The 27,702-nt window shown below is 44.2% G+C and overlaps 1 protein-coding gene across 2 annotated transcripts in view; it reads right to left on the reverse strand.

Annotated features, from left to right (window-relative positions):
• Positions 1–6,686: 6,686 nt before the first annotated feature.
• Positions 6,687–27,702, reverse strand: part of SSR1 (signal sequence receptor subunit 1) — a 40,000-nt gene continuing 18,984 nt past the window's right edge. The window contains exons 8-9 of one of the 2 annotated variants that reach the window (XM_015087000.3): positions 22,838–22,901; positions 6,687–7,501 (exon numbers count right to left, since the gene is read on the reverse strand). In XM_015087000.3, the coding sequence (XP_014942486.2) occupies positions 7,477–7,501; positions 22,838–22,901 (89 nt within the window). In that variant the 3' untranslated portion in view covers positions 6,687–7,476. Of the gene's footprint in view, positions 7,502–20,525; positions 22,902–27,702 lie in introns of those variants that run through there. The other variant, XM_015087001.3, reaches the window with a different exon arrangement.

The following is a 27,702-nucleotide window of genomic DNA, read 5'->3' on the forward strand; positions in this document are numbered from 1 at the left end:
ACACCAAACCCAAAAGCAGGCTCCAGGCTCTGAGCTGTCAGCACAGAGCCCGATGTGGGGCTCTAACCCATGAGCTGTGAGATCATGACCTGAGCTGTAGTTGGGTGCTTAACCGACTGAGCCACCCAGATGCCCCAGGGCCCCAGGATTTCATCTTGTTGGCTGGTCAGAGCTGCAGGCTCATGGTGGGTCACATCACATTCTTGGAGCCCTCCCAGGTCAGATACCCCTAAACTGCCTGGAGACAGAAAGTTCCCCAGAGGAGAACTCGGGGCTGCCACCAGGGGGAGGCAGAGAGCTTGAGGGGGATCCAAGTCAGGGTGTCTGGGCTGAGGGTACAGCTAAGGAAGGGAAGAAAGAGAGGGAGAGAGACCCAGAAAGACAGAGGACACCAGAGGAGCTCAGAGAAGCAGGGGTGAGAACATCACTGTCTAAAAAAAAGGGAGGGAGGGGGAACATGCCCAGTCCTGAAAGAGGAGGATGGGGCCACCCTGCAGGAGGGGGGTGGGGGGTGGGAGCCCCAGGAAGGAACGACACACAGTGGAAATGAAGGTGTGAAGACAGAGCCTTTGCAGAGAGGCGAAGGGGTGAGATAAGACTGTCACCAGAGGGGATTTCTGGGTCCTGGGAAGACTTAAGGATAAAGGAAAAAAGTTACGTGTTTGTGGGGAGCGGGGGGATGGGTAGCGTTCACTGATAAGGCAAGAAATTCCCTGGTGGTTGACCAAAGCCCAGGAGGAGGAGGGACAAAGGGCAGGTGACGAAGCTCTGAAGAACAGATGGGGACCTAGGGGGAGAGGAAAACGCAGATCTGCAACCCCACCAGGGAGAGGGGAAAGTTGAGAAATTCCCCTTGGAAGGCATCCTTGTTTCCACGAAGCCGGAGACCGTCTCAAAGAGCCAGGTGGAGGGCAGGGGTGGCGTGGGAGCCGGGGACAGTGCGGCCTTGGGGGGACTGAGTGACAGGGACTCCAGTGAACAGTGAGAATCTGCTTCGCTTTGTGACACAAAACATGGCTCTGTTAGAGACAGGTCTCACAGCCCTCTATCGATCTTAGAGTGTCCAGGAATGGGGGCCCTCAGGCTGGTGACCAAAGCCACTGACTGCATTCACCCAGGGCTGGGAGGGTGGGGAGGGACTAAGGGCTGAGTCTGGGGGACAGGCCAGGCCAGGAGGCAGGTGACCCCAAAGGGAGAGATGTGCTGGCAGAACAGGAGGGCTGGAGGGAAGGGCGAGGGGGAGCACCTTAGTCTCTTTCAAAAGCAGAACAGCAGGCTGACTTAAGTCCACGGGGTCCAGGTCTTCCCACCTGCAGGGCTCCCCTGGGGACACTGGGTCCCTCCCTGCCACCTCTTGAATTCCCAGGCAAGCTTATCTGATCGGCCTGGTGGGGTCAGGGGTTGACCCTGGATCAGCCCCAGAACAGGGCTAGGTCCTGGGTATTTGGATGTTCCCGGAGAAGGGAGAGTCAGCCTGAGAAAGCCAGCTGCCTGGGGAGGGTCTACCCCGCAGGGAGAGGAAAGGAGGGGAGGGCAGCAGAGCTGAAGGTGTCAGGCTGGAGCTGCCCTGTGAGGAAGGCACCGAAGACAGGCCTTAGGAAGCAGAGGCCGGCCAGCTCTGGCCCCCTCAGTGCCAGTCGTGAGAACTGGTGCGCCCACCAACCACCCCCCCCCAGCCCTGCCCTCAGGTAGAAAAAGGAGGGAGGGTTCAAGTACCAGGTTAGCCCCAGGGCAGAGAAACCACTACACTCTTCACAGCATGCTGGCTGAGAAAAGGTTAACCCGCTTCACACTGCAGCCTTTATGGGGGAGAGTGGGATTCAGATGGGGGCTTAGAACCACCTGTTCCTTCAAGGCAACACCTGTCTTCTCCTTCCCAGGCCCCACCTGTCACTGAGGCCCAGCGCGTGGCTGTGGAGGACCCTGAGGAGGGGACACCAGGACAAAGTGAAGCTGGTACACACCCAGTGAAACTTCCTCAAGTGACTTTCTGACCCAACACCTCCAACAGCCCTGTGTGGGCTTGGAAAAAGACGCCGAGATGTTACTTCCCAAACCTGGCCAACCCACCCGCAGTCTCCTGCTCCAGCACACCCTCAAACGACCGCGTCCCCTGACAGTTCTGCTCCTCAGTTTCACCCCCTCCTGGAGGCCCTCCCAGACTACTCAGCTCTTCTGCGAAGATCATTCACTTGGTTTTCATCACATAATGGAATATATTTGTCCTTCTCCCTCTACCCACGCCCCCTTTTTTTCGCTTTTTTAAGCTGACCTGTATCTCCTCAGCATGAAAAGAGCAGGGCAGGGGCGATTTTTCTTTTTTGTGCCCCCTCCAAAATGCACCCTGCACATTTTAGCTAGTCCATGTCTGTTTTCATAGTGGAAACAAAGCCCTGATTTGCAGTCTTAGGCTGTGTGTTCTGGGTGGTGGGTGGGGACGTGAGGTGTGCCCTCACCTCTAACGCAGACCAGTGAGTGGCAGGACTTTAGCCCAAGCCAAGTTGACATGCAAGTTTTCAGTTAATGACTTCCCACTCACCTCAAGACTGCACATTTTGTAGCTTTGACCTTCCCAAGTGCTTTCCTTGGAAGGCAGTTGTTCTCTGCCTTGGCTGCTCTTTAGAATGCCCTGGGGACTGTTTACATCCTGGGTGACCGGGCACCCACCCCAGGCCAGTTTAATCAGTCTCTGGGGTCGGGGAAACACTGAGAATCTTAAAAGCTCCCTGAAGCTTTCAACTGTGCAGAAGGCTGGGACCTACCCATCTCCCGGCATAAAAGCTTATGGGATTTGGAGCCAAACAGCCCTAGGTTCAAATCCAAGCCTCGTCCCTGCACTTGATTTGGGTCCTCTGAACCCTGTCTTATCTCAACAATGGGTATGAAATGCTGTTTCCCAGAATGTAAGGTGCATACAGAACTTCCAATAAGTACAAGCCCCCTAAAATGATACTGCCCAGGCCTCTGTGAGTACTTAAGGCCTTCGTGGTGATAGAACCTCAGTCTTCTGTATCAGGGATTATATGGGGACAACGAAGCCCCTTCAAGGGGCTCCCATGCAGACAATGGCAGCTATAGTTATTTCACAGAGATGGGAAAAGAAAAGCCTTACTTTCACTTCTGATTCTGGAGAAAAGGATTCACAGTCCCCATAAATTGACCTAAGTGCTTCTACATGTTGTAGAAAATCCTCTATTACCTATTCACTTTAGGGTTTTTCATTTTTTAGGGTTTACATTTTTTTAAAATGTTTATTTATTTTGAGCGAGATAGAGAGCGCAGCAGGGGAGGGGCAAAGAGAGAGAGGGAGAGTGAATCCCAAGCAGGCTCTGCATTGTCAGCACAGAGCCCGATGTGGGGCTCAAACTCGTGAATGATGAGATCATGACCTGAGCCGAAATCGAGTCTAACCAACTGAGCCACACGGGAGTCCTGGACTTTTTCATTCTCTGATAAGGTATTTTTGAATTTTATTTGACAGGGAGAGAGAGAGAGAGAGAGAGAGAGAGAGAGCATGAGCAAGGGAAGGGGCAGAGGGGAGTGGAAAGAGAGAGAAAGAGAGGCTCCATGCTCAGTGCAGGGCCCAACACAGGGCTCCATCTCATGACCGTGATCAGGACCCAAGCTGAAATCAGGAGTTGGATGCTCAACCGACTAAGCCACCTAGGCGCCCCTAGGTTTTTCATTTTCTAAGAGGCAGCAGGGACCCTGTGTTGGGGAGCAGGGTCATTTCTGAGGGTGCAGTTCCTCTGTTGGCGTCTTTGGTGATGCCCCCCCAAGCCCTAGGAAGGGTCACGGGCTCTGCTGAACACCCCTTCACCTCTCCATGAGCTGGTGTGAGCCCTTCTTCCCACACCTGGACTGTCCGTGGGAGGCAACAGATTCCTGAGGCCCAGCGGCTGTGCGAGGAACATTTGCCAACGAGAGTCATGGGTCTCTTGTGTCCCGGGGTTGTTAGACAAGATCCTCCACATTCTATCACACCATCATGGTGGGGACAGCCGGGAGACTCTGGGCCCAGAATTCAGTTTTTAATGATACTAGAGACAGGCTTACCAAGAAGCTGCTCAGAATTCTAAGAATGGAAGGGGGTTCACACGTTTTCAAGAGTTTGGAGGCTGCAAATATTACACATATACCTGAAGGTAAAATAAACTGGGTTGTGAGGTAAGGAAGGGCAGTGTAAGCTTGAGAGATAGTACTTCTTAATTTTTCAAAGCCCTTAAACACCTACATACTCAAGATTATAGTAAAGGAAATTCTGCCCGTTATGAGCTGAATTCACACACCCAAGTGTACCCCCTCCCAAACTCAATCCCTAGTACTCAGACTGTGACTGTATTTGAAGAGGGGACCTTGGAAGAGGTAACTGAAGCAAAATGAGGCCATTAGGGTGGGTGCTCATCCAATCTGACTGGTGGCTTTATAAGAAGAGGGCATTTGGACATCAAGAATACATGTGCATGGAGGAAAGGCCACGTGAGGACCCAGGGAGAAGATGGACATCTGCAAGCCAAGGACAGAAGCCTCAGGAGATAGCACTTGATCTTGGACTTCCAGCCCCCAGGACTGTGAGGAACCACATTTCCGTCGTTTAGGCTGCCCAGCTTATGGGCAGACTCATACGGTGCCCTGGGTCGATCTTCTGCGTGTATCTGACACCACGCACACGTGAGTGATTATAGGGTTGAAGGAGAAGGAACAAAATGGCGTCCAGGAGCTCCTGCTTGCCAGGCACGTAGCAAGAGGGTCAGACACATGGTAAGTTCTGGAGAGATGGTAGGGACTAGTCCTAGCATTACTATGACCATAGTTATCTTGCTATTCACCAGAGGTGAACACAGGACCAGGTTCCAGAGACAGTGCCCGTGAGTCATGGGTCACACAGACGTGTCCCTGCTGGACACCTGCCATGCTAAGCTGAGTCTGCATTCATGACGCTCGCCTTCCCCCCACATCTCATTAAACATCTTTGTAGAATTCACACAAATAAGAAAGTGCTGTTTGGTTTTTGCTTTTGTTTGGAAAAGCAAGAGATTCCCCTGGCCTAGGACTAGACGTCTGTGACTTGACTTCTCTTTGGGGTAGGTGGGAACATTTGTTCATTAAAAACATTTTTTTTGATGTTTATTTATTTTTGAGAGAGAGGGAGAGACAGAGTGTGAGCGGGGGAGGGGCGGAGACAGAGGGAGACACAGGCTCCAGGCTCTGAGCTGTCAGCGCAGGGCCTGATGCGGAGCTCAAACTCACAAACCACGAGACCACGACCTGAGCTGAAGTTGGACGCTTAACCGACTGAGGCACCCAAGCGCCCCAACATTTGTTCATTTAAATAAGGTTTTCAACTCTGGGTGCCTCAGCTGTAAAATGTATGCTGACGGCCTGCATGCGCATTTAGGTGGCAGAAGCCCTGTGGGGGACGGCGAGGTAATAAGGCGAAGAGGGTTTCCCCGTCCTCTCTCCCACCCTGGTAACCTGAGCTGTGTGGCCTTGAATAAGGCATTTGGCATCTATAATGGGACGTTGCTCTTCCCTAGTTGCTCTTGGCAGCCCTTCCAAGGGACACCTGGGGATTTCACCTGTGACCTTGGAGAAATCGGAACCACTTCCGGTTGCAGGAAACTAGGTATCCCATGGATCCCTAGGAATACCGTGCACCTCTGCAGGGCCAGCCTGGGGGACGGCATGGCCTTGAGCACCAGACCCCAGCATGCCCCAGCTGGGTCTGCTGGGCTGCTCGGCCCAGGCTCACCCACCCTGGGATCAGTGAGTACTGGGTATGTCACATGCCCAAGCACCACACTTGTGTCACAGACGGCTGGAAACCGAGGATGGGCAAATGTAAGTAAGTGGTCCCAATATGACTGTCTTGAGTCCTGAGAGCCGCAGAAGGGTCGGTGGGCTTCCTTCAGTCCAGCTGGGTTCCCAGAGGGGTGTTTCCTCAGATTGGCTGCCTAGTGGCATCCCCATCACCCCCTGGCAGCATATCCACGAGGAGAATACCCAGGCCCCCACTCCAGACCTGCTGACTCAGGATCTGAGGCTGGGGCCAGCAGTTCTGTGTGCTAACGGGCCCTCCGGGGGTTCTGACTTGCACGAAGTGTGCCGATCACTCACTTGACACAGGACCTGATCACCCGGCAGAAGCTCCCCTCCACCCCCTGATGGCCAGTCTCAAACTCTGAATTCACTTCTAGAGGTGGTTTAAAAAATGCAGATTCCTGGGCCAGCCCCCTGGGAACTCCACTTTAGGTGTGCGGAATGTTCTAGGTGGCTGGGATGCACGAGGATCCCCGGCCACATCTGAGCCGCACTTTGTGTGACTCTGTGTCATCTCTCGGCTGGATCATGGTCACTGGCTTCATCGCCACCTCCCTGTTCCTCACACACAAGTTGCTTTGTTCCTGCTACCTGCCCAGTCTGTAATGTCCTTCTTGCCTTTCCCTCCTCTCAGAGTCCCCACTCTGCCCTTGAAGGCTCAGCTCAAAGAACGTCTCCTCTCGAAGCCTCCCCCCCCCCCCGCCCTCCCTGCCCCTTCTCCTCCTCCCCCGACCCCCAAACGTGTTCCCGCTGCAAGTCTGAGGTAGTGTCCTTATAAGGCCCAGTGGGTGTGGACGGGACTGTATTACGATTCTGGTGATTCCCTGGGGCCTGGCACTCAGTGAGAGATTCATACTTGTTTGTACGCCTTTCAATTCAATTTATTTCAGTCCAATTCAACTCAATGCAATTCATGTCAGCATAATGAAAGGGCCCTGGGGAGCCTATTATGAGCACCAGCACACAGAAGACAGGCCTCAGAGGCGGAGGAAGGACCCCACTCACGGAAAAGGCCTGCTCACTTGCCATCACGGGGAGCATTATTCAGTTCTTCCTGCTCCCGAGGCCCTGCGAGTGCCACGGTTGCCCAACTCCTTCTGAGGCCCCTCTCGGCCCAGCTCATCTCGGAACATGTCCCTAAGATGAACCTGGAAGCTGCTAAGGTGTGTGTTGCAACCAAGTCCCTTCACCCAGAGCCGCCTGTCTCCTGACCTTTGCCACCATCTACGTAATGGGGTAAGAGCAAGCTGAACGGAATGAATCTACTGCTTGGGGCATACAGTTCACTCGGTCCTCGCTGTTGGCGGGTCCCCACATCCCCATCCTACCTGCTGGCAGGGGAGGCCTGATGGACTAGGACATGTCCACCCAGAAACAACGCACGACAGCCGTTATTCAAAAGCCACAAAGCCCTGGTCGCACAGCCATTCCCAGCGGTGGCTTTTCCGCGGGAGCCAGGGGAGGATCCAGCTGAGGGGGCTGGTGCTGTCCTAGGTTTCACAAATAGCAAAACGGTGCAGAGAGGATGGCCAGTCTCCAGGAACCGCACGTCCGGGGGGGGTGGGGTTTCCTTGCAGCAGGCTTGTGGGGAGCCGTAGCCCCAGCCCCTGGAGACCATGAGATGGCAGAAGCTTCGGGAGAGGTCTGATGACAACATCAGTGCGTCTCCCTCCTCCTGCGTCTGAAACAACAAAGGGAGAGAGTGACCTCCTGAGAGGCTTTGGGACAGCCCTTGAATCACTTCCCGACCCGGGGTGCAGTGCATGGCTGGTGTGGCTGGACAGAGGCCACCGGGCTGTGGGCCCCCCTGCCCACCAAAGATGCTTCGTGCTGCTCTTTCAGGTCCAAATATTTCACATGAGAAGAGACCCAGAGAATCTCCCTCACCCTGACCCTCCCACACGCCAAGAAGAAGCAAATGGGAAAATCTTAAACTGGCGTTCGAAGTTTCTAAAATCGGTCCATCCTGTGATTCCCCAAGGGAAGGATAAACATGGTGCCTCTTTATTGGGCTTTAGTCAAGACTTTCATGCTTTCAGCGAGAACCTGGCATAAAAAGAAATAAAAAAAAACTTAGCCATGCTCCACGAGTAAAGCAGAAAAAGCCACAAAGCCTGATCCGGAGAGAGCTGGGTGGGGGTTTGCTTTGTGACTGAACCTGTTCAAGGATAGTCTCACACACTCTTTCATTCACTCAGCATTATGTATGAAGCACCTACTATGTGCCAGGCCCTGAACTGGGAGCGGGGGCTGCCCTGGTGAACAAGATGTGGTCCCTGCTCTCACAGAGCTTGCAGCAGAGTGGGGGACACAGGAACACAACCACCAGGATTAGATCGAGTCACTGAGAATGGTGTTATAGGAACAGCACCCCCAGACCTGTGGGTGCCTGGAAGAGGGGTGCGGGAGGCTAAGAAAGCTTCCTTTGAAGAGGTGACGTGAAAACCGAGGTTGACAAACTAAATGAGACCCCCACGTCTCCCAGGTCATCAGTATCAACAACAGTAACGACAAAACAGCAGAAGCAGGTGCCTCTTGGCTCACGGCACTGAGCGGGGCTCCTCATCACTTCTGTGCTGTTCCTGCCAGAAAGGTATAATATGAATCTGAGGGCAAGGAAATAGCACATGAGCTCTAGCTGGGGGACACTCTGCAAAGCAACCTGCCTGACTCCTTAAACATGCTTTTTTGAGTCCTGAGACACTGAGGGAGTGTTTCAGGTTAAAAGAAACTAAGGAGACCTGACAACTAAATGTAACAGGTGATCCTAGACTGGCTCCTGGACCAGAAAAAAAATGCAGCCGTGATGACCATCACTGAGACAATTAGTGAAACCTGACCACAGCCTGTGGATTAGAAAACCTCACATCAGGGGCGCCTGGGTGGCTCAGTCAGTTAAGCGTCCGACTTCGGCTCAGGTCATGATCTCACCGTCCGTGAGTTCAAGCCCTGCGTCGGGCTCTGTGCTGACAGCTCAGAGCCTGGAGCCTGTTTCAGATTCTGTGTCTCCCTCTCTCTCTGACCCTCCCCTGTTCATGCTGTCTCTCTTTGTCTCAAAAATAAATAAACGTTAAAAAAAATTTTTTTTAAGAAAACCTCGCATCAGTGTTAAACTCCCGGACTCCGACCACTGTAATTTGGTTAGATAAGAGAGTGCGTTTGTCTTTTGGACATAAACACGGCTGTGTTCAGGGGCAAAGGGGCATCATGTCTGCAATTCACCCTCAAATAGGTAAGCGTGTACGTGTATGTGTATATGTGGCAAAATGTTAATGAGTAATGATCAGCATGAGGGTTAAGAGTAGAGGGAATTTGGGCTATGTTGCAACTTTTCTGGAAGTTTGAAATTGTATCAGAATGAAAGGTTACCCGCAAGCGAGGTGCTTGGCCAGCAGGCAGGGGCAGAGTGTCAGGGTCCTCCATCTAGGGAGAGGGCTGGACGGTGGCAACAGGGTGCTGTGCACAGAGGACAGGCAGCTCAGCGGGGGAACGGTTGCAACGTGGGGACTAGTGAGACATCGGCTCCAAGGTCCGGGGGAGGCAAACGGTGGAGGATTTGGTCTTCGTCCTGCAGGCTGTGGGGAGACGCCGCAAGGTTTTAAGCAGGGGAGAGCGACAGGATCGGGAAGCCAATCTGTGATGAGCACAGGGCAGCGTGTGGGTGGTGGTGGGTTTGAAGGGGACCGGGCTGGCAGTGGGACGTGGGGTCTGAGCTGCCCCAGCAGTGACAGGTGACAGCCAGCACCACGCCCCCGTGGGCCAGCTGTACTTGTCAAATGCAGGAAGTGAGCTGAGCAGAGACTGGTAAGAGGTAGGAAGGAGGGGGACCTGTAAAACGGGGGTTTCCCGTGGCAGTCACCGCACCAACGGAGGCAGGAAACACTGAAGGAGTGACCTAGGGAGAAAAATGACCAATTCCCAGATTGAGTTTGAGGTGGCTTTGGGACATCAGTGTTTGGGAGGATGGGTCTGACAGCCCCGGGAGGGGTCCCGGTGCCTTGGGCCAGGGCTCCTGGAGTCACACTGTCCGGGTCCAGATCCTGGATGGCCTTACTATCTCTAAAGCAGGGTAATGACAGTGGGCAATCTGCCTTATCGCTCGAGGCCTCCGTTTCCTTGGCTGTACCACGATGGTATTAGAGCCTTTCTCATAGGGTGGGGGGTCCTGGCCATTAAATGAGTGAACACAAGTAAAATGCTTAGAAGAGTTTCTGGATCACAGGAAGTGCTCAAAGGGTCAGCCGCCACCACTGCCTTTAGCTGGCCTCTGGGGCATCCCAGAAGAGGGCAGGAACAATAGGAAAAGGCAAGCAAAGCAGCCCCATTCCTGTACAAGCAGAAGGAGGGTCCCCAGAGCCCAGCAACCCAACCCATCCCCGTCTGTGGTGCAGGTGCTGCCCTGCCCTTCCGCTAGTTAGGGGGTCCCCGGGGGCCAGCAGAGAAGATGGGCTCCTTCCTTTGCACCAGGTAGTGCTTCGCGTGGGACACCAGGCTCTCCTGGGGGCACACTGTAGCATGTGGGAGGGAGCACTGGGTATGCTTATTAAAATGCAGATTACTGGGCCCCAGCCCAGAACTCAAGTCAGAAGCTCTGGGGACGGTGCCCTGAACACTGTGCTTTAAGCAAGCCTCCTCCATCCAATCTTATGGGCAACTGCATTCATGAATGCTGCCTGAGAACAAATAACTGCTCCAGTAATGCATTTTGCAGGGAGGGAACAAATGGCAATTATTTCCAACGTTAGTTGCAAATAATTATTTTGGACCCTTAAATTACACTACTCAATACAGTATGTATGACTTTAAGTGGCTAGGTGTTTTCCATCATCTTAATAGTGTTCCCTTGGAAAAAAAAAATAATGGGAATATTTTAGAAAGAAAAATCCATGTAGGCTGAGGTGGTTATTACCACTTTTTACTTTAGCCTACAAAGTAAGAGTGATAGGTCTCTTCAAATATATGAAGGACTGTCATGAGAGAAAGCAAGCAGATTTTTTCTAAGATGATCTGGAGAAAACTGGGACACAGACCACAAGGAGGCAATTTGTGTTCAAGAAAGAATTGTCTAATAGGGGAGCTGTCCAAGGATGGGAATGGGTGCCTGGCCCAGTGGAGGTGTCCATACGGGGGGTCACAGAAGACAGTCTTGGACTGGACAAAAGCTAGACCAGATAACTCATAAGATTCTTTCTAACTGTAATAACATATGAGGCTCTGTTAAGTATAGAAAATAGGAAGAGCACCACGCTTTAGAATTTCACAGGATGGTTTTGTAGCTGCTGACACACAAAAATTACTTATGAGGAAAAGAAACCTACTTCTTACTGGTGAAAATTAGGTTACTCTGGACCAGGCTTTGAGATAAGCTTTCTTTACGTGCAGTTATTTTAATAAGTTCAATGCAACACTTGACATATAGTGAGGGCTTTATAAATATTCATTGAATATTAGTGACTAATAACTCCAGTTACTATTCCCATTTTACAGAAGAAACAGGCTGAGACCAGTTAAGTGGCAAGTCTAAGGTTATCCAGCCACTAAGTGGGTGAGCCTTGAGTCAAGCAAAATCTAGTTTCAATAGCTATTAACCATCACACTGCACTCATGTCCAACGAGTGAAAATATTTGGTTAGTTCATCTGAAGTAAATGTGTGTGCGTGTGTGTGTGTGTGTGTGTGTGCATGATGGAGGCAAAGCAGAGGGGTGATTGGCTCTTGGAAGGTTAAGATTAATCTAGAGAACACATTCTGGGTGTGGTTGGCTGGAGGGGTGTCTTTTCAGCATTCACCTTTCTACTGATGTGATCCTTCAAATAACTTAAAAATCCAAATCATTTCATTGACATCTTAGCAAAAGCACCATTTCTCACTTTGATGTTTAGTTTTGGGGGTTAGTTGTGGGGAGCAGAGGCATGCATAGGCTGGTTGGGCTGCATTGGTTGAAACAGTAGTTTGCTTTAGGAGAGAAAAATTCCTAACACAGACTTGTCTTCCCACTCCTTCACCTTTCTAGCAATGTTAAGGGGTAGCCCTGGGAGTCAACACTTCACTGTTGTACCAACTGTTAGCAGCAGAGGGCAGCAAAACACACCCACGCAGACAGGTATCAAGGTAATCTGGGAATAACAGGATTCTAAAAGAAGATTACTACTGATTTAAAATTATGAAACCCAAGGGCATCTGGGTAGCCCAGTTGGTTGAGCATCCGACTCTTGATTTCAGCTCAGGTTACAATCTCACGGTTTGTGGAATTGAGCTCCGAGTTGGGCTTTGCACACTGACTGTGTGAAGCCTGCTTGGGATTCTCTCACTTGCCCTCTGGCCCTCCCCCGTTCATTCTCTCTCTCCCTCTCCCTCTCTCAAAAAAAAACTTAAAAAATAATAAATTATGAAACCCAAAACACACAATTATTCCTATTACAAATTTAGTGATTAAAAAAATATATCTATATCTATCTTAACACACAGCTAGTCTCTTGACTTGAAACACTACCTGAAGGGGGCTTACACTGCTCGTATTCTTTGGTCTCTTTCCTTATGGTGATCCTATAATGGCTAGTGGGCAGCCTCTGCGCACCTATGATAGCTACTTAGCTGTCTCAACTTGGTATAATTTACTAAGTTTGTCATTATGCATTTAACAACAAAAAAACACATTTAAGGTTACAATTCAGTCACAATTTGGGAACTGACTTCATTCTGAAGCCACAGCTTCCCTATTTTTTCACTTCCTTTTTTCTAGAACTCACCTACAGGATTTCGTATCAACCATACTTTAGCAACTCTTGGGCACTTGCTTGCCAGTTTCCTTTTTTTGTTTCGGTAAACACTTCCTTGCGGGGCTGAAATGTACAACGAAGAGGCCGTTTCAGCCTCTTATTCTCTAGAATCCTCCAGGGTACAGTCGTCTGCCATTTGAGCCGAGCCTGGAAGTCTGGTGCGTATGTGCACAGAGGGAAGCCAAGACTCGGGCATGTGTGAATCCAAAGCACAGCAATTCAACCTATGTTCTGCTGAGTTTCCAGTGAATGGTGACCAGACTCCCACCTGGAAAACTTCCGTATCATGAGGGAGATCCTGTGAAAGTTCTGGACACAGACACACCTGTATTCTGATCTCAGCTTTGTCACTTAATAGTTGAGTGATTTTTAGTAAGTTACTTGTGTATTCAGGTCCCTCACTTGCAAAATGAGGATATACCTACTTCACTGTATGGTTGTGTGATAATTAAATAATCCATATATATTCAAACATTTATCATGTGTCAGTAATGGTTTAAGCCTTGGTGATCCGGTTAAGTTAAATAAAATTCCTGCTGTCACAAAACTTTCCATTTCCAAAGGGGGTGACAGATAATGGAAGAACAAGGTAATCTCAGACAGTGGTGAGGGAATACGGACAATAAACAGTGGTGTGATGCAGGTGCTTGAGCAGAGGCCTTGGATGAGGTAAGCAGGTCAGGGAAGGCTAGCCGGCAAGGAGAATCAAGAACAATGTGTGGGCTCGAGACCTGCCAGGGCTGGGGGCCAGAGGGAAGCAGAAGAGATGTGAGAGGCAAGGGAATACCAGAGCGCCTGTGGACGACGGTGGGTCTCCATGCTCCAACTTAAGTGGGACTAGAGTCCAGACAAGGGGCAGGACTGGAATCACTGGGCTATCACGGGCACAGGAATTGGCGGACAAGGTGCGGGGGAAGAGCGCCAGCACTCAGTACCTGGCACAAACCTGGCTACAGAGGTCGTTTATTAAATTTGAAAAATAACACATGGGAAGCTTCGGTTCCTTTAAGGAAAAAATGAAAAATACTCTCAAGGGTTTTCCATCAATAATCTATCTTAATTTTTTTGAATATATAGAGTGACCATACATCCAAGTTTTAAAAATGGGCTCATTTTATGAGCTACAGCAAAACTGCCCACAACCATTGTGATTATTATACTCATTGTAGGAGGCTCCGATAAATTTAACACTTATTTCTTCCATTATAAAATATAAGCATATTACAAACATCTTGAAAAGGAAAAAAAAATCTATCGCCCTACCACAAAAACTACTTTAGCATTCTGTGGTATACTGCTCTTTAGACTTTGGACTAATCTGAAATTTATAGAATACAGAGTGTTTTAAGCATTGTGGACAAGAAACTAAAATGCTGGTTTCTTACTGTCCTAATATTTTGATTCTTCATTTTTTTTTTCCTTTCAGCAGCAAAGACTAAAAAACATGACATAGTTACAAACACTAAATTTCCAAAGTTTTTTGGAGATCTCCATACTTTTTCCATGAAGAACACATTTATTCAGTTCTGCCACTTGTAATAAAATCTTGAAAAGGAAATTCTAGGTACTGACTCATCGATATGTGCTGAGTAAGCTAAATCAAAGATGCATCTCTGCTTGCTTAAAAAATGTCTAAAAGGTCAGAGGATGCAGTCTGTACAATTACTGGGAACCCAAACTCTCAATATGTGAGAGTGGTGGGGGGTGGGTTTTATGTCCACCACCTGAACAGTCAACTCACTGACAAATAGCACAAGTAAAACTCACCCTAAATCATCTTTATTCTAAAAGAAGACTTTGTTACTTGAAATGTCGAAATTTTAAATGCAGACAATGTGTGAACCTTTTTTTTTTCTTACGAATTCCAGGGGGTAATTAAGATCAATATTGTAGTTTTCCTTTTTTTGCTTAATGTTTTAGATTCACTTCGTGCTTCTCATCGTTAAGACCTAGAAGTAATATGCAGTGGCACTTTAGGAAACATTTTTACTGCATACAAATACTTTCGAGATCAGCTTTAATGAAGGGATATGTAAATTTTAGAAGATGCAGCAGACGGTTTGGGCGGTAGGTTAGACCAATGGAAATAACAAAGAAAAAGGGTGTTCTTGAATTTACCAAACTGGAAAAACTGTGATAAGAGATACTCATACAGCAGGAACATTCTCAAAGCTGCACAAGAATGTTATGGTTTAATCAGGCCAACTTTCATTGAAGAGTCCTAAAAGACAGCCAGATAACATCTTAGATACAGTCACCAAATAAAATCTCACACTGCAGAAGAAAGTTGTGTCATAAATAACCTGATTAAAATACACTGCTAGAAATCACATTTCCAAGTCTGAAAGCACTGGAATTAAAATACTAAACCCAAGACCTCCTGCAATGAATTAGGAAATATTAAAATAAATATTTTGAAACAGAAGTAGTTTTGCCTATAATGAATGAGTTCAGATTTCTTTGAAGTTCTTAAATTGTTAGATTTTGAAGCAGAATTGTAATCTAATTCATAGCAGAGCTAAAATTAGTTAAGGATTTATTAAATACTTATGTGCAAATGACTATACTCGGACTTTTTAAGATTTAATACTGGATAAATGAGAGTCGTGTTACTAGAGAATGGTGAGAAGTTAGAGGAGATTCACGCAGGGAAATAAACATCTGTGACATGTTTGTTCAGGGTTACAATAAAAAGTTTAAGTGAACAGGAAATCACAGGCAGGAGGGCACGAGGAAAATAGCTGGGGATTGAGGTAATAAACACAGTTAGCAGATAAAGCTATTCAAAGCCAGTACAGAGAGAACAATGACCAGAGGTTGGGGTTAGTCAGCGGTGACATGTAAAGGAGGTAAGAGCATCACAGGAACTAAGGGGAATTGGCAGGGGGGCCTGGTGGCCAGTGGGTTAAATGCACAAGTGGAGGCCAGAGAACTGAGTTGCAGAAGGCTGGCAAGTAGGGAACCATGAGATCCTGAGAGCAGGTTTGTGGGGACAGAAGCTAAATTGAATGAAATGTAAAAGACTGAAAGCCTAATGAAGAAAAAGAAGCCAATAGCTTAAGAGATACTTTGACGAAGAGAGAAAACAACATAAACAGCAATGCAGGTCGAGGGGCAAGAGAATCCTGCAAAAGACTTAAGACAGGAGGGTTTCTGTATAGGTGGGCACAAAAAGAAAGAAGTCAGAGATGGTGAGGACAATGGGAAAGGAGGTGCACATCTGGAAATAGAAGTCTCAAGAATCTGAGAAATGGGATTGGTGACAGTTGAGTAAGGTCCCATAACAGTTCTGGGCACTTTGTGTAGACAGCATCAGCACAGTAAAGTCTTCACTGCACAGATAACCAAGACAGAGCCCATCCAGGATTCCTCCTCGAAACCAGATCTATCAGGCCATCAGCCATGTGAAAAGTCACTGTAGTGCCCCATGGGTCACAGGATCTTACCAGTGGTTCTGGAAATGAGAATACTCTAGGAAGGGCTCTGCGGACGGCTTCAGGACAGGCAGCCGACAGCCCCCTCTAGATCTTATTTTCCCACTTAGTGAAAACACAGAGTGCCAGCAGCTTGTAGGGGCGAATTCAAATACACAACCAGTATTTCTAAGCCATGGAAAGTTCACTTGATTATGAACAGTTTTGAGACATTAAATTCAAGACCTTAAAATACATAGGACTCTAATCATCAACTGCCCGGAAGAGTTCAAGGGATGAAGTCCTGTTTTCAAGTGTACTGAGAACCAACTGCTTTAAATCTTCTACAGGTCTTTTTAAAAGAGCCACTGTCCAGAGTATTTATAAATCCATCTTGACTTCTGGCTGTGACAGCACAAAAAAACACAGAACATATGTAACCTCAGAGAAACTATCAAGCCAATCCTAAGCAATGAAACTAGAACACAGGTAAGCATATTTTGTGCGTGAATGTGAACGTGCTCCCTGTCTGAGTATTCACGGATCTTGTCCCAGTAAAGCTAGAGATAGCAATGGGTCAAATCTGCACCATAGGTGCCTGTGGGCAACTTGAAGTGGTTTCATCACAGATAATGCAGTTATCTAGGATAATTGTATTAAGAATGTATAGAAGAACACAGATGTTTGATGTGTGTGTATATATATATACATATGTGTGTATATATATGTGTGTGTGTGTATACATATATATATGTACACACATATATACATGTGTACATATATACATACATGTGTGTGTGTGTGTGTGTGTGTATATATATATATATACTTGCTCAATCTGAACACTATTCTTGACTAAAATATTTCTCCTACCCCTTTCTAAAATGCTTTTAGAGCCTGAGCACCTATTTTGACAAATGTAAAACGGATGATCAAAAAGATTTCTGAAGATCCACAAACACGACTGATTTTCTTTGGGTGGCTCGGTGTGAAGCTCAAAGAAATTCTGAGGGCTTTCAAAAATGTTTTGAAAAGCACTGCCACCACTGGAAAACCTGTAGCCACTCCAAGGGTTCTGAAAGACAGAATTCTCAGCTTGATGTGCAGGCTCCAAGAGATTACAACAGCACTCCCAGTGCCAGCCCCACTACTCTGGTTCACTGTTAAATGTGGAGCGCTGGCCACATTACATGTCCGCCTTAAGACTTTCACTCTTTAGCTTAAAAAACCACCAGGATTTAGCTTTCCCATACAGATTTAACTATATTACTCCACAGAGAAGTCCAAAAAGTGCCAGGTACACCACCGCGCATACGCGTCATGGGACGTTACAGCGTGGCGCTTTGCGACAGCAGCAGCAATCACTTCCATAGCTTCTGGTGTGCCAGGCTATGTTGTTCTGAACTGCTAAACAACTCCAAAAGGTCGGTACCCAAAACTGAAGCCAATGAGGTGATACGACTTGCTCCAATTAAGACAGAGCTAGGATTCGAACTTCAGGCAGCCTCTAGGCGGTCCATTCTGTACCTTAGTTCTTTTTCGTTTTGCTAAGTCAACAAAATTTGCAAAGAATCATTTAATAATACTGTATTAAGTAAGGGTTTGTAGGTAACACAATCAGACAATTTGGGACTGATACTTCGAGTATCTCTCAATTTAAAAAATTTAAAAAGAACACATCAAGACTTCAGAGATGAGCTGCTTTCTCAAGGCCACCATTGGCTAGTGGCCATGGTGGACCACACCCTAATCCCAACGCTAGCATACCATACCATCTGTCCTTGTTCAACCTGACAATTGCCAATGATATTGGGTTATCACCAGAAATACCTCTGAACACAATCCCATGGAAGAGTTGACAAATGAAAATTGGCCCACACTTTCTCATACTTTCTTTAAACCTTGTGGTTTCCACATGACAACTGCAAGCTAGAAATTGGGGATAAAAGGCAAACAAGATGCGGAACTCAGTCTAGCAGAGGGAAAAGCAACACAGTGATAAACTGACATAGGTACTACAACAGAAGTCTACATACGGGCTGTCCTTCATGTTTTCTAGAGGACATGGGATTTTCTTTTTAATGCTCCATGATGCCCACTAAGCAAAATCCCTACTTGAATAGATAGAAGACACAAGCCTAACCTACAATCCCAATTTTGTGTACTTGTATAACCCAAGAATGAATAGTTCACCCCTGAATGCAGGGTTTGGGTTGCCAATTCCCATGCATTAAAAAATTCACATATACCTTTTGAGTTAATTCCAAAAACTTAACTCTAAAATATCTGCCAAAATTAAGTACTAATCAACCTACTGCTGACCAGAACCCTTACCAATAATATAGTCAATTAACACATATTTGTATAATACATACTATATCCCTATAATAAAGCTTTAGAAAAAAGGTTAAGAAAATCATAAGAGGAGGGGCGCCTGGATGGCTCAGTCAGTTAAGCATCTGACTCTAGCTCATGATCTCAGTTTGTGGGTTCAAGCCCCATGTCAGGCTCTCTGCTGACAGCTCAGAGCCTGGAGCCTACTTCAGATTCTGTGCCTCTCTCTCTGCCCCTGCCCCACTCATATGCTGTCTCTCTCAAAAATGAAACATCAAAAAAGTTTTTTACAGAAAACCATAAGAGGAAATACATTTACAGCACTATTTATTGAAAAAAATCCACATATAAGTGGACCCTACCTTTCAAACCCATTAGTCAAAGGTCAACTGTACTCCACTTTCATTTGTTTGTTTTGTTTTGAGAGTACATGCATGCAAGTAGGTGAGGTGCAGCGAGAGAATCTTAAGTTAGGCTCCACTGTCCACCTAGGAACCTGATGTGGGGATTCTTCTCAAAACTGTGAGATCATGATCTGAGCCGAAATCAAGAGACACTTAACTGAAACACACACGTGCCCCTCATCCTCATCTCTTTACACAAAGATGAATCTTCAACCCCTTAAAACTTGAAAATCCCGTCAAATCTATCTTAAAGAAAACGTTTTTAAAGACCATGATTTTGTTACTCAGGAGTACATTTAAGAGGTGTCATTAAGATTAAATAGGGTATTGTGAATAACTGAATCATCATATAAAAAATTTCAAAAACATCAAACTAATGCACAAATCGACATATAACAGCTGAGAAGACTCTGGGGTTTTACAGCGTTCTAGAGTTCAATGGCATTTATATACTACTGTATAGTACAAGCATAGACATAATACATTCAGTATTGAGTTTTTTGGAACTTTCTGGTTGCTGAATCTGCCCAAATGCTTGGTTTTATAAAATTCCGTCTTAAACATGGGTCAGGGGAAAGAATGTGGGAGTTTCAGAAAAAGTTCTGAATCTAAATTCAATACATAATGCCTTGAGCAAGCTACTTAAGTTCAGGTTTTGGTTTTTCCCCCTCTATAAAAATGAGAATCATCTTCCCTCAGGGAGTTGTTCTGAAGGTTTATTAGATGATAAATGGAAAGGCCCAAGAGGACAGTCCATCACTGATGTTTAATAAGTGAATTCCTTTCCTACTGCCTTTAAAAAAGCAGCTACATTAAATGGTACCTGAGCTTCAGAGCCATATTCCCAGATAATTCCAAAATGTAAAAAAGGGCAAACTCCAGGTTACATAATTAGTTACTACAAAAGTTCAGGCTTTTGTATAAATGAAAAAAAAAAAAAAAATCCTACAAATACTAACTGGTAAAGTTCATAAGAGCCCCTAAAGAAACTGTTTAGATGTCTGCAGGTCAGGTAAGTTTTCTTCTTCCTTCCCAATATCCTATTCCACTTATGCTAATTAAGAGTAAGGGGTTGACATGTCAGGCTGCTCTTCACTAAGGTGGAGATGTTCCAAGTAGGATTTTATTTAGTAAAATTAGAGCAAATGTACTGATTTTATAGCTATAAGTGATGTGGTCCAAAAGTGTGGCAAATTACTTCAAGTAGAACTACTTGGTAATTCTTTGGTAACCTACCAAATCTTGGTGAGAGATGATGTGTATTGCCAAGTTCAAGGTTAAAAAAAACCAAACTGCATTATTTAAATGCACTAACCAAGTACCTTTTTTCTTCCACAAAAGATGAATGTATATGAGACTTGCATATTATTACATTTACCTACTACTATACCTCCAAAGTAACAGTCATTAAAGATTTCCATGTCACATTTTCACCATTAACTATTCCTTAACAGAGGCAAACACAAGTACAGGCTGATGCACTGCAAATACATTTTTAAGGCAGTGGAGTTTTTAATGTTTTAAGATCTGAATTTGCCTTTTCCCCCTATCAAAGTCACTATTTTCTGAAGCTTATATGAAATTAAAAACTTCACTAAAACCAAGCCCATGCTCCTTTTCTTCTAAGTTCTATCTTCCTCAGGACCTTGCAGGTCCCATTCCCGCCCCACCCCGCCCCTCCTCAGACAACACCTCAGAGGGTTCAAGAGGCAGGGGGAAGTCTTAAAAGTCACTATGTGAGACCATGAAATGAATGAATGAAGCTATACAACCAAAGCGAGATCCATGCTTTATGAACACATTATTCTCACATGTCTGGGTAACAGGTTTGATATACAAGATTCTTGGTTCATTTCACAGATTCTGAAACCAATTTGCTCAAAAGGTGAATTCTGAAACCATGGTTGGTGTAGCAAATGAATATATCAAAACAAACTTTAAAAACTTCATCCAAATATTTACATTTAAAAAAGACATTTAAAAAATAGGCTACTTATTAAGTGTGCTTGAACAAACCATGTGTGGAATTGAATTCCATTCATTATGGAGTTAGTTTCTGCTAAACACATACTGATACTATAGAAGACCCCTGGCAGCTGAGGATTTAAAGGATTTCAACTGTTCCCAATCTATGCTAAAAAATGAAACATGACAAATGATTTCTGAGGCACTGATTGGAACCTCAGCAGTGGAAAGGCTAGTATGTAAGGCAAATTACTTAGGAGGCCGAAGGGCTGGCATCTGTAACTCAGTGTAGCTTTGCCACTGCCTAAGTATCACCAAGTAGTCAATAAAACTCTCTAGAAGCCATTTAAATTTTGTAATTACACCTCATCGCATTATGTTCTAGTAGTTTCACAAACTTAGAAATTCACAAAACAATGTTTTGGAATATATTCCTTGAGAAGGTGGAGGGTCTCCTATATTACATTAAACAAAAAACATGCAGTTTTTACAGCTCATAGAGCTTTTTCAAAATAAGCTATTGATCATACAGCCCAATTAAAAACTCAAACACTTTATATTACAGGTATAGAAAGTTTATAGTTCAGCAATGCCAATATAGATAATTTGACACCTTAGCCCCTACTTGCAAAGTGATTAACAACTATACAGTAACTTCTATTCTATTCTGGCTTTGGCTCAGATGTTTAAATACTTAAAGAACCTGGAAAGATTTTTTTGTCTGTGTGTCTTGTTTTGCTGTTGTTTTGCATGGACGTGAGTGGGGATTATAACGAACAGGGGAGGAGAGGTCAGTTCATTGTAATAAAGACCGATCAGGAATTAAACAGCCACTAGAATTTCATTTCCCATTTCCTTACAAAATATACGTGGGAGATTATGGCTTAAAGACAGAGAGGAAAAGCCTCTTATTTGTTCATCTCTTTTACTTTACCCTTTTTCCAGTCTGACAATAATGCCAAACTTTATTTACTACCTATGACAAGAGTGACTCTAATAGGGTTTTATGAAGTCCAATTTAATTTTGGTTGAGATCTTAAGTGCTTAAAACTTTGGAATTCTTTAGATTAACTAAAAAAATAAATGCTTCTGAACAACCAAAATACCCAAAAGATTACATAAGAACCAACTGGTTAGCTACTTAAAAAAATATCCAACTCATCTTTTTTTAACAGATTAGTATTACTTGTAATATATCTCTGCCCCTATAAACTGACTTTTTGCTTAGTCTGTAGACCAAGGCAATTTTTCTAAAAGCAAGATACTTCTAATTAAGGGGGAAAAAATGATCTCTTAAACAAAATGACAACTTAAGGAGGTCTAAAATCACTGCAGAGCTATACCTCCTGGGTCAGAGAGAAAACGATGGATAACACAACTCAGTTCCCACAAATGTACCATTTTTTTTTTGTAAAAACAAAAACAAAAACAAAAAGAGGGTGGGGCTGGTTTTATATATCAAAATCAGCAGATTTCTCATGCTTCACAATTTTGTTGCTAGAAATCCCCAAATTCCTTGGACTCATTTGGGAAGTTTTCTGAAGGTGCGCATTATAGTAAACAGCAGCAAAAATACCAAAACAATTCTATTGCTAAAAAGCAGCTACTCCTGTGTGTGCCTTTAGAATACTAGTTGTAAAACAGCAACAAGAACAAAACAGTAATTTGTGCCATCAACTGGGATTTGAGCAATTCTAAAAAACAGTTTCCTTTAAAACAGTCTAAAAGCAGGACATCTGCAATCATATTGGACAAATATTCATTAAGTTTTGGGGGGAAATATCAGAAAATGTCAAAAAGAGACAACATCATTATATTCAGTATTCTAAAGGCATGCTTCAGGTAGTTCAACAATGATTCTGGTAAGACCAACTGCTCACATACATACACACGCACACACATAGATTTTAATGGCTTAAAAAAAACCAAATTTGTTACTTTAGAAAAATGAATGCAGTGCATTTTCAGTAATATTATCGCCACAGACTCTGATTGCTCAGTCCACACATAAGTAGTAGTTGCCTTCTATGGTGATATGGCTTCTCTGCACTAATTCCCATCAGGCCGAAAAACATTAGGGCAGGTTAAGTAAAGACTGAATTGTTGCACAAAGGAACATTTACTCATCAGATCCCACTGATCTCTTCTGTGCCCGTTTCCTGGGCAACCTTCTTGGTGAAGCTTTATCTGGAAGAAAAGAGAAAGTTTTTAACTTGCTTATTTTAAGTACAATGGATTCAAAAGACCTTTAAAAAGCATTTTCCTTCAGCTTTACCACTAAGTTAAAAAAATAAAACACACACACACATGCAAAAATACCCTAATAATAAATGCTTCTTATCTAGTATAGGTTTTTAAAATAACCTTTAAGATAATCCTTCAAGAAGTAACTCAATTAAAACAAAACTTCACGCAATCAGGATGGGAAAAGACCTAATCTTGGTTACTAGAATACTGAAGCCACCAAATATAATCTTCTTAAACTCTACAATGAATATGCTTATACATGCATAAGTAAACACTTTAGAAGTACTATTAAGAGGTATGAAGTTTGCAGCTCAAAAACATGTATATTGGTTACAAATTAATATTTATAAATGCAGCCATGCAGTTTGCATAATTTTTGGCAATTTCATACATTTTCCTGGAAGCAGTAGCAGATTAAAGGAAATTTTTAGACAGATGATCAATACCAAAACCATCATGCAGACCTAAGTATTATCTTCGTACTTTTTTCTCTTTATCTCCTTTTTTACAATGTTAATTTACTTTGAGAGCAGGTGTGCACATTGGGGGGGGGGGGGGGGGGAAGGGGCAGAGAGAGAGGGAAAGAGGGAAGCCCAAGCAGGCTTCACACTGCCAGTGCAGAGCCTGATGCAGGGCTAGAACTCACAAACTGTGAGATCATGACCTGAACCAGAATCAAGAGTTGGACACTTAACTGACTGAGCCACCCAGGCATCCCTCTCTTTATCTCTTACATTAGATTCTTAGCGGAGTCTACTAAACAATAGCTAAATTGGTGGTGTCTCTCTATGTCCAACCAGTAAGCATCACCTATGTTTCTTTAAAAAAGCTGTCTTCTCTCTGACCACTACCCTTTTTATTTTCTAGGAGCCCTTTACATATTAGGAAGATAAGCTATGTTACAAATTATAATTATTTTTACAGCTTAAAAAAAAAAAAGGTATTTAACACCAAAGTATGGGGTTCATTTGTAAGCATCTCCTGAAGAATGGTATGAAAAAAAAATCCACCTACAATATCTTAATTTTTATTTTCTAAAATTACCAGATCACCATAACCATATTTTAAAAATATATAGTAAATGTTTATCGAGAATATTTAGCAACTAAATTTTTTCTAAAATGTGCTTAAATGTTAATGACTATGAAATATTAAGACTGAGTCTACAAATCCCGTGAAAACTGATCTCAGTACTTTATTAAAACAGGTTAGTTAATGATGCATTTGGGGAGGCTCAACTCACCTAAAACTGAGCACAGAAGCATTTTTCTGAAGAAGTCTACAACTTTCATCAGATTTCAGAAAGGTCAGACTAAACTACTGCCTTCAGACAACTGACCAATTACTAGATAATATTTTATGTTTCTTTTTTAAATTTATTTTTGAGAGAGACAGAGTACGAGCAGGGGAGGGGGAAAGAGAGAGAGTGTGGGAGGGAGGAGGAGGGGGAGGGGGAGAGGGAGAGAGAGAGAGAGAGAGGGAGAATCCGAAGCAGGCTCCAGGCTCTGAGTTGTCAGCACATACCCCGACGTGGGGCTTGAATTCACAAACTGTGAGATCATGACCTGAGCTGAAGTCAGATGCTTAAAGAACTGAGCCACTCACGAACCCCTAGATAATATTTTAAAATAAACAATATGCTGAATGTGACATTTGAGGATTCAAAACGTACTTTAGAATCTAACAGCCATCTGTGCAAATACAGCTGTTACTATGCAGATGTGAAGTGGTGATTACTGACTTCCAACAATTTCAACCACCTGCAGCAGGGTTTTAAATATGAGAATACAGGAAAAAGTGCCTCAGAGGAACTGCAATGCCTATTTCAACACACAACAATCTGACTCCAGTAAGGCAGCCAACTCAGCTTAATGGAGTCTCAAGTCTAAAGACCTCTATCACCTACCTAGCACATCAAAGTTAAGAGGCAGATAAATGAGAGGGTGCCTAGGTGGCTCAGTTTGTTAAGCATCCGACTTCAGCTACGGTCATAATCAAACCATTTGTGGGTTCGAGCCCCGCACTGGGCTGTGCTGACAGCTCAGAGCCTGGAGCCTGCTTTGAATTCTGTGTCTTCCTCTCTCTCTCTGCCCCTCCCCCACCTGCCTTCTCTCAAAACTAAATAACATTAACGAAAAATTTAAAAAGAAGCATATAAATGAGAATCAGAGTTAAGATAGTGGACTAAAAACATTCAGCTTTTGGGAAAATGGCTCCAAATACCTCAACGGCCTAGAGAGCAGCATTTTACTTCACTAAAAAACAATAACTAATGTGTATAATGATGCTTTTCAGCCATCAAAGAAAAGACACCCCCCTCTTACAACCCTCCCTACCCCAAACCCTAAAAAACTATTTTTAAAAATCCAACAAAATATTTAAGATCAAAATATTTTAGCTTTTAAGAGTAAAACCTAAAGTATATGAAAAAATCAGTTAACTGAAAAAACAAAAAACACTAAAATATGTTAATGATATTCAGTAAATGGGCCTGATCTGAAAATGCCCACCCTGCCCTTCATAAAAAAACTTATTAGGGGCACCTGAGTGGCTCAGTCGGTTAACCATCCAACTTTGGCTCAGGTCATGATTTTGCAGTTTCTGGATTCCAGCCCCTCATCGGGCTCTGTGCTGACAGCTCAGAGCCTGGAGCCTGCTTCCAATTCTGTGTCTCCCTCTCTCTCTGCCACTCCCCTATTTGTGCTCTCTCAAAAATGAATAAACGTTAAAAAAATTAAAAAGAAAAAAAAAACCTTATTAGGAACAGGCTCAAATTGTTTAAAACCACACCTCTCTTTCCTTTATGTTCTGGTGAGATGGAGAAAAATCTTCCAAAATAAATGCTGGCCCCTTACACTCGCTTGCCCTCACACTACTCCCCAAAGGTAATTCCTCAAAGCTTGAGAGACCTTCTGCTTCCATGCACACCTCCTGCTCCATGATCTTCAAAGTTTCTCTTGGTGTTCTCCATTTTATCCTCAAATATGCAAAGTACATGTACCATCTCTGAAAGAAATGGCTATTTTTTCAACCTAAAGTATCTTCCATTTGTCTCAACCCCTTTACTCTGAGAAACGCATGTTCTAAGAGTGGCTCTCAAAGTATGAGAAAAGCATGTTCTAAGAGTGGCTCTCAAAGTATGGTCTGGACCAGTAGCTTCAAAGTCACCTGAAAATACAGATATGCAAATTCTTGGGCCTCACCCCAGACCTACTCAATTGGAAACTCTAGGGGGTGGGGCCTAGCAAGGGGAAGAGGCAATTCAGATGGTTCTGGGGAGGGCTACAGTTTGAGAACTATTGCTGTAAGGAACCAAGTATAAGAGAAATACAAGCATACAAAATTAAGTAAAAATACTATTAAAAATTGAACTGAAAATATCAATATGATTTGGGGATTTGAAAAAATAGATATCTTCTAGCTCAGTTCACAGAATGGGCCTAGAAACCATGTCATCCAATGTCAAGGACATCCCTAATGTCCAGATTTTCATTTTTAAGTATCATCCAGGGGTCCTTGGAGAAACAGCTTGCTCCATGCCTAAGGTAGAGAAAGTACAAAATGTCTAGATTATCTTCTTGAGCTAACAAGTAAGGGATCATTCAAAGTTCAAAAGGGTAAGATTGGAGGTAGTTCAAAAAGGCAACCAATAGTCAAAACTCTAACAATTTGAGCATCAAAAAGAATACAGTTGACTAAAATCCACAGATTCTATGAAAAACCGAGTCTATACATGATAGTCAAAAAGGAGAGAATTAGGAAAAACTCATCTGTCACCATTTGGGTGGCTTTTAAACCAACTCTTTGAAAATTGGAAAATAAAGGTAAGAATTAAGCATTTAGCCTGCTTTTTCAATAGGAATTGTCCTTTTAAGGTAACCAAAAAGTCCCAGTTGATGAAAGAAAGCTTTACTTTACAAAACAATAGCAGTTAGTAAAAATTAAACAATTTCAATTAAAAATCATCACAACTTCTGAAACATTACTGATTCAGGAAAGAATATCAAATGGTGAATGGTTTAGAGAACTGGACATTGGTGCGTGTCAAAGTGATAGTATACAGGTAACTTCTAGGTTGCAAGCAAAAAAGACCTATCCGATCCTGGTTACATGGAACGATCATGTGGCTACCACCCCAATCTAGTGCTCAGTTTAGCATCACTAATCAGATACGGTTTCTTGATGTGATACGGGGAAAAGTACTTTTAAGTTATGACATATCAGCCAAAAATGATTAATTTAAATCTAATCAAACCTATAGATTAGTCTTCCAAGTTAAAAGAAATGTTAGCTAAAACACACCAGGAGAAAACAATCAGAGAAATCTGGAACAAGGGATTTTTTAGAGTCTCATTCCCTCAGTGTGATCAATGGGTCAGCAGCACTGGCATCATCTGGGAGCCTATTAGAACACTGACATTTAGGCCCCACCCTAGAACAACTGAATCCAAAACTGCCTAAGATTTTCAAGTGATCTTGCACACAAAATTTGGGAAGCCCTGGCTTTGGGCTGACAGCATGGAGTCTGCTTGGGATTCTCTCTCTCCCTCTCTCTCTGCCCCTCCCCTGCTCACACGTTTACTCTCTCTCTCTCAAAATAAATAAACTTTAAAAAATTTTAAAAAATAAAGTGTGAGAAGTCCTTTTCCAGAGGACAAGCGGCCATCTCTTGAGCTGCTATAAATTAAAAAGGACTTAAGAAACAGAACAAACAGATGCAATGCATCATCCTATATTGGAA

The sequence above is a fragment of the Acinonyx jubatus genome, chromosome B2 (genome assembly GCF_027475565.1).
Source record: "Acinonyx jubatus isolate Ajub_Pintada_27869175 chromosome B2, VMU_Ajub_asm_v1.0, whole genome shotgun sequence".
In the NCBI taxonomy this organism is placed as follows: Eukaryota; Metazoa; Chordata; class Mammalia; order Carnivora; family Felidae; genus Acinonyx; species Acinonyx jubatus.